The sequence below is a fragment of the Gossypium raimondii genome, chromosome 13 (genome assembly GCF_025698545.1).
Source record: "Gossypium raimondii isolate GPD5lz chromosome 13, ASM2569854v1, whole genome shotgun sequence".
Lineage (NCBI taxonomy): Eukaryota > Viridiplantae > Streptophyta > Magnoliopsida > Malvales > Malvaceae > Gossypium > Gossypium raimondii.
This window is the reverse complement of record NC_068577.1, coordinates 30,767,548-30,774,872: the sequence shown is the minus strand read 5'-3', so window position 1 is coordinate 30,774,872 and position 7,325 is coordinate 30,767,548. Positions and strand designations below refer to the sequence as shown.

The 7,325-nt window shown below is 33.9% G+C and overlaps 1 protein-coding gene across 1 annotated transcript; it reads left to right on the top strand.

The window, feature by feature from the left end:
* The first annotated feature begins 4,861 nt into the window (after positions 1-4,861).
* Positions 4,862-6,636, top strand: LOC105784472 (GDSL esterase/lipase At5g33370). The gene is made up of 5 exons (XM_012610359.2): positions 4,862-5,137; positions 5,213-5,343; positions 5,443-5,685; positions 5,761-6,013; positions 6,250-6,636. The coding sequence occupies exons 1-5, from the start codon at positions 4,909-4,911 to the stop codon at positions 6,480-6,482; spliced, it is 1,089 nt and encodes a 362-aa protein (XP_012465813.1). The 5' UTR covers positions 4,862-4,908; the 3' UTR covers positions 6,483-6,636.
* The last annotated feature ends 689 nt before the right edge of the window (positions 6,637-7,325 follow it).

The window sequence follows — 7,325 nt, the reverse complement described above, 5'->3', positions numbered from 1 at the left end:
TAGAGCTAAAGGTGTTAATGCATGGAATGATTGCTAAGTTAGCACCAAAAATATATGAACCATATTGACTAGGAGGTTGAACGACAATCGAGCCCTCCTGTGAAGTTGAAGTAGATATTGATCCCTTTGCGACATCTTCTCCTAACCTAGGATTGATGAACCCTTGTTTTGACCTCTTATGGCAATGTTGTCTACTCCTTTTTGAAGTCGACAGTAGATATGGCTTGTCGTTATGCCTAAACCAATCCATGTAATCCAGAGATGTCACCAACTCTAGTGTGAGAAATGGTTCATTCATTGGCAAGTAATCATTCCTACGCTGCCAAATCTCGATATTCTTCTTGTAGAATGTTAGCCAATCTTCCTCGAGTCTCCCTCGCAAGTCGATCTTATACAAGTCATTGAGCTCTTGAGGTAGCGGCGGAATACGTCACGTACACCCGAACTGTCACATCACTCGGTCAAATTCGTGCATCTCGTCCGTAGCAAAAATGGTCAATGACACTTTGACGTGCCAGATGTTGCGATCGGCTAAAAATTTGATCGGGACGCATTTTTGAATTCATAGATCCGCATATGGCATCTAAATACACTGTCGTACGAATTTATAAATTTTAGCACGTGCCTAAAATTTAATTTCAAATGCTGGAATAAAAAACCGATAACTTTGAAATTCATAAACTAACCTCCTCTTCAATTTTTATCTAAAACTACCCGAATATCCTCGAGCTTGGTCGGTATACTATTATGTCTTACAGGGTTGTTCCACCTATTCAAATAATATGTTATTTCAAAATTACAAGAATGAAAAATAAAAAAATGATAATGATATTATCAAGTGAATTTTATCATATTACGAGTGGAAATTCGTAAGGAAGTTCCACTTGGGGGAGTAAAAATGGCAGTTGATATCATGCCCACGATTGAAGTAGGAGCATGCAATCACCGATTTTGGCTTTTTCTGCTTTCGTCTCTTGACACATTTCTCGATACAATGTTGTTAGCACCGTTGATCCCCAACTAAGTCGTTTCGCTTCTTTCAAGTTGACTACTAGTAGTAGCCACCTTAAATGTATCAAATTTGGAGATTTATCTGGCATAAGTAGACCCCCGAAAAACCTCAAGATAAATGCACACGTGAATTGTTCTTTTTCAACGTCACTAGCGGAAGCCTCGATATTTTGGTAGTTATCCTCCAACCATCCCATCTCAATCCTACTACCCCTAAACTTTTTTTGCACATTCCCTAGTAGTTGCTCTCATGTTGCACTCCAATCGGCACTAATCACTGGCCTCGTAATGACTTCCCCATCAACTGGTAGACCGAGTTGTAAACTAACGTCCTCGAGTGTAATTGTACACTCACCGCAAGGAAGATGGAATGCGTGTGTCTCTAGTCTCCATCTTTCGACCAAAGCACTGATGAGTGGGTGATACAATTTAGCCCCCTTGAGCATGCGAGCCACGTATAAAAATCCTGCATCTCACAAGTGTCCATAAATGATATCCGATATACCTTCGTTTAAATTATTAATGTATGTCTCCAAAATCTGATCTTCGAGCTGAGTATATAAACATAAAAAATTAATAATCTAAATAGTATAATAATTAACTATTTAAAATTAAATAATTTAATAATATTTTCTTACCATTTGTAATTGAACAACGGAGATATGCTTGTCATCTAAATGAATAAGTTGATTTGCATTTAAAAATTATAACTAATAAAACAAAATCAAAGAGAATAAAATTCAAAAAAGAATTAAAGAATAATTTAGAATTTAGAATTTAGAACTGAGGATTGAGGATTGACGATCGAGAATTGAAAACTGGAAATTGGAAATTGGAAATTGAGAATTGAAAATTGAGGATTGAGAATTGAAAATTGAGGATTAAAAATTAAGGATTGAGAATTGAAAATTTAAAATTGAGTATTGAGTTAAAAAGAATGACGTTTGAAAGGGTTTGTATATGAAAAATTATGGTTGATGGACTCCTTTTAACCGTTGGAATAGTTACCATTGAAAGAAAAACCTTAAAAATAAGGGATCTGAATACTTGTACATAGAGGTGTTCATGGGTCGGGTTCAAGCCAAGCACAACCAAAATCTTAGGCCCATTTGCTAGGCCCGAGCTGAAAAATGAGATTGAAATTTTGCTCAAGCTTGGCCCGGATAAAAATGCTAAAACCTGGGTCCGGCCCGACCCGCCCGTATTAAATTTTATATAATTTTTAAATACATATAATACATCAAAAATACTAAAAATATTAAAATGAATATTTCCTAACAAATTGGAAATAAATTTTAAAAAATATGTATACTTAAATAACACTAAGATAGAAGCAACTTAACGAGCAAATGCCTTTAAAATAATAACAAATTTAACAATAAAACAAGTGTTATACAATATCCAAACAATAACAAATGGTATCAACATAATAGTGAAATGGTAGCAAAATAGGGGAAAACAACAAGAAAATAGCAAAAAATAGCTTTTTTTGTCCTTTTGTGAATTCGGGTCCAACCCGGCCCATTTTTTAAACGGACTTTATTTTTTTGCTCAAACTTATTTTTCGGGCGTATATTTTTACCCAAACCCTCACACTTTTCAGGTGAGTCGACCCATGAACAAATGTACGTAGATTGAGTTTATTACAATCATCTAATCAATAAAGTTTTACCATTATTATTTTTTAATATTACTATTATTAAATTTTAAAATATAATTTAAATCTTAAAATGAATGGTTGTTTTAAGAGATAAAACGAAGAATTTTGGTTTATGATATTTAAAGATTGTGATATTCTATATTAATAGCTTGATTAATTTGAGGAAAATGTATATAAGATAATTAAATGCTTAAATAAAACCAGATTTTTGGATACTAAAATAAAGCCTTAATCATTAATTGCTGTAACGAGTATTCGTGCATCTTCGTAGCCTCTTAAATAGCAACTTGAATAATAATAATAATAATAATAATAATAATAATAATAATAATAATAATAATAAATCTTTCTTAAAAGAACCACTTGTAGTTTTAATTTGTTAGGTGGAATTAGCTCAATAATGGCATTCACCTCATTATTTGGTGCATAGACTTGATTCATTGTCGGTTATTATATTCATCATCAATCTTTTATATATATATATATATCATTGATGTTCATGCATATAAATAGAATGATACATGGTATAGGTTTATATTTAGCAACTAAATCCAACTGCACTTAATCACATGATTAATGCTTGATTAAGCAGAGGACCATGTAAGTTAATTAGATTTTAGAACTGTGGTTTTGTTTTTTTGGACAAAGAATCTCTAAAGTTATCAAAATCGATTGATAAATTAACTAAAGTTGATTTGCTAGGCTAAACCAATCTGGGTTTGGTCCTATACATGTGGTGCTGATGATTAAAAGATAGAACGTACGCTTGTTGTTTGATGTCATGCCATTATAATTGTTGTATTAAATGGCTTTACTAGCTTCCATTTCTTCCGGCTTGAATCCAACAAATCTCTTTCCATGGAAGCAAAGAGTGTAGTGTTAGTGTTAGTGTTAGTGTTGACGAAGATGGCTCCGTCATTCACTTGCTAATGGCGGAACCCACAACTACCTTTCACTGCTGTTTGTCCGGTCAGATTCTACCCCCTTGTCCTTGTGACTTGAGAGTGTAATTCAACCGAGCTAAGCTCCAACTTGACTTTAGCTCAATTCAAAATAAAGATTGAAGTCTTGCTCCATTTGGTTAAGAATAAAGATAAGAAAGCAGAAAACCAATGGTACATTCATCCCCCAATTTACTATAGTAAGTCAAAATTGAAGACATATTCCATGAATTCAAGCCTTAAGATAGTCCTTTGAATGCAGCCATCACAAATTTTAGTATCAAGCACCTCACCAACAAATAGAATTGCCGAGTTGGAGCCCATTAAGTTCAACACCTCAATCCACTTACCTGGTCAGAACCCAGTACACCGTACCCACTCTTCTTTTGGAACCAACGCTTCTAAAGGCAGGCTCAGTCACACTAGGTCCATCAAGCCCATCATTAACATCTCTTTCATCTTCCATTGGATTTTGCTCCGGCCCCATCAATCTGACTCGCATACATTCCACAACTTTCTATATTGTTTTCACTCTTTATTTTCTCTAAACTACCCGTATCCAACATATATTAAGTACAGGGAAAATCTTAGAAAAGATTTAGCATACCCATCAAACACAGACCGGCATCAACATAGATATGAATTAGTGCATGGGATAGACATGGAAGTTTACATTTTTGTAGGTAATTATAATCACAAGGTTCAGACAATTTGAACACTAACAGTGAATACTGAACATATAACTTGTTTCAGAATTTTGTCATTGCAGACTCTATGGGCTTGGAGCATGTTGAGTTGTTGTGACAGGGATAGATGAATTGCCGGATGTTCTGCTGCAAATACACAACAAATGTAAGTTAATATAGTGATAAAATTACATTTAGACTCCTTTCAAAAATTTATAACTTAAAACGCCCAGCATGGTGCTCATGTCTCATATAGACAGCTCAAGTGTTTTGGTCCAGTCTAGGATGCTCACACGCTTATTGTCAATAACACCTACCATCATATGCATAACTTCATATCATTCAAAAGCCTATTGTGTTGTGAGTTAGCTTTACAGACAATCATCATGAACAAAATTGCAACACTACTACACTAGGCAATAAATATCCTGACAAAGGTGGCAAAAGTTGGTACAAAATTATATTCAACTAACAAAACAGCTTCCCTTTTTTGCTTTTTAACCTTCTCTTTAATTCAATCCATCTCTATATAAGCAACCCCTTATTACTTTCTTATTCCCATTCAATTCAACTCTTCCTTTGGTTTCTTTTCTTATCATAACCAATACCAATGGCATCTTCAGCTTCATTGATGGTCCTGGCTTTGTTAATGGCGAGCATCGCCGCCATTGCTGAGGCTCGAGCTTTCTTCATTTTTGGTGATTCACTTGTTGACAGTGGCAACAATAACTACCTCGAAACCACGGCTCGTGCTGATTCCCCACCTTACGGCATCGATTATCCGACAGGAAGACCCACCGGCCGTTTCTCTAATGGCCTTAACATCCCAGACCTGATTGGTATATAAGTTTCTAATATATGTTGGTGTAGACAAGATAAATGTAATTAATTTGAATGCATGGCATGCAATGCAGGTAAGCAAATTGGATTGTCGGAGTCACCATTGCCATATTTGAGCCCAGATTTTAATGGTAAAAAGCTGCTTCTTGGTGCTAACTTTGCTTCAGCTGGTGTGGGAATCCTTAATGACACTGGAGTTCAATTCGTAAGTTACAAATTAAACTTAATTTTGATTGACAATGACTAAGCCGATTTTTTTTTAATTGAACTCAAATAATTTGGTGTAAAAATGTTGGGAAAACAGGTAAATATACTGAGAATGTATAGACAGTTGGAGTTGTTTGAAGAATACAAGCGAAGATTGTCAGGTTTACTTGGAACAAGGCAAGCTAATCGAGTAGTAAACCAAGCACTTGTCCTTATTACAGTGGGTGGTAATGATTTCGTCAACAACTATTACTTGGTTCCCTTCTCTGCAAGATCTAGACAATACAGTTTGCCTGATTATGTCCGCTTTCTCATTTCCGAATATCGAAAACTCTTGATGGTAAATTTTCTACCCTAAATTGGCATGCCAGTTTGGACATAAGAATATTTACTAACCCTTTGTTGATTATTGCAGAAGCTATACAAAGCAGGAGCACGAAGGGTTCTAGTGACAGGCACAGGACCATTGGGTTGTGTTCCAGCAGAACTTGCAATGAGGGGCAACAATGGAGGATGCTCACAAGAACTGCAACGCGCTGCTTCCTTGTACAATCCACAACTTGTTCAGATGATTAATGGACTCAATGATAAAATTGGCAGAGATGTCTTCATCAGTGCAAATACTCAAAAAATGCACAATGATTTCGTTAGTGACCCTCAAGCCTTTGGTACGTACTTCCCTATCTCAGACTTTATCCTCTCCATACACACCAAAAAATTAACACATATCTATGTTCAACCTTCACATTCGAATGACTATACTTAATTTTTTTTCTAAATTATATATAGATATGTGGAGAATTTTACCCTAACTAAATTACTTTTGAAGTATTCATATTTGACATATATCTGGATATAGGTTCTTAAGACTCTTCAAATATATGAAAAAATTGGTTTGAAACAGGATTTACAACATCAGAGATAGCCTGTTGCGGACAAGGACCTTACAATGGACTGGGTTTATGTACTCAATTGTCGAATTTATGTCCGAACAGAGATCTATATGCGTTTTGGGATCCATTTCATCCATCGGAGAAAGCTAACAAATTGATCGTAGAACAGATAATGACAGGGTCTAATGAATACATGAATCCTACGAATCTCAGCACTATCATAGCTTTTGATTCCAAGATCTGACATCAACTCTTAAAATGTTGTTGAATAATTTGTTGGAGTCATAAAATTAAATTTATGCTTCAAGTTGTTTTTGCTGTTGTGTGGAATATTGTGATGTTGGAGCTGGACATGCATGCCTTTTTAATGGAATTAATGATGATTAGATTTGGTAAAATGTGTGCTGTTATCATATTAGGTCCTATGCAATCAATATAATATATTGAAATCCAAAACAAGGAAACATGTAGGCCTTCAATTTATTATTTATGGGATAAGAAGCTTGATTTCAATTTAAATTATTTATTTATGTTTTAATATTATTATTTTATTACAAATCCTTTTTTTTCATTCAACTAATAATAAAAGGCTGGATTAAATTTGATTTCGGACGAATAATTTGTGAGCACATTAAAATATTAAAATAAAACTCGTAAATTTCTCATAAAAACTCTTGATTTTAATATTAATGCAAGTATATTCTGAATTTTAACCTCTTATCTTAATTTCATGTTAATACAATAAAAAGTATATACACTTTTAACATCAACATAAATTTTAAAAGAGTAATCAAGTTTTATGTATATAAGCATTTTAAGAATTTTCAAAATATTATTTTTATTTGTTCAAGAAAATACTATCATCAATAGGAACCACGAAAGATAAGAATACAAAAACATAACACATGGCATAAACGGAAATAAGATAATACAAATTGATGCCTAAAAACTATGTCTGCAAAATAAATAATTCCAAAAGAGGAAAAAGATAAATTAAGTAATCGCAATACTAGAATAATTCATAAATGTTTCTACTTTAATCAAACCAGATTAAACAAACAACCACTACCAAGAGACCCTCAAATCT

Excerpts from the sequence above, each read along its gene's own strand:
- LOC105784472 (XM_012610359.2), top strand. The coding sequence starts at position 4,909 with ATGGCATCTTCAGCTTCATTGATGGTCCTGGCTTTGTTAATGGCGAGC. Across the intron at positions 5,138-5,212 it reads TAACATCCCAGACCTGATTG|GTAAGCAAATTGGATTGTCG; the intron begins GTATATAAGTTT and ends CATGCAATGCAG. Across the intron at positions 6,014-6,249 it reads TAGTGACCCTCAAGCCTTTG|GATTTACAACATCAGAGATA; the intron begins GTACGTACTTCC and ends GGTTTGAAACAG.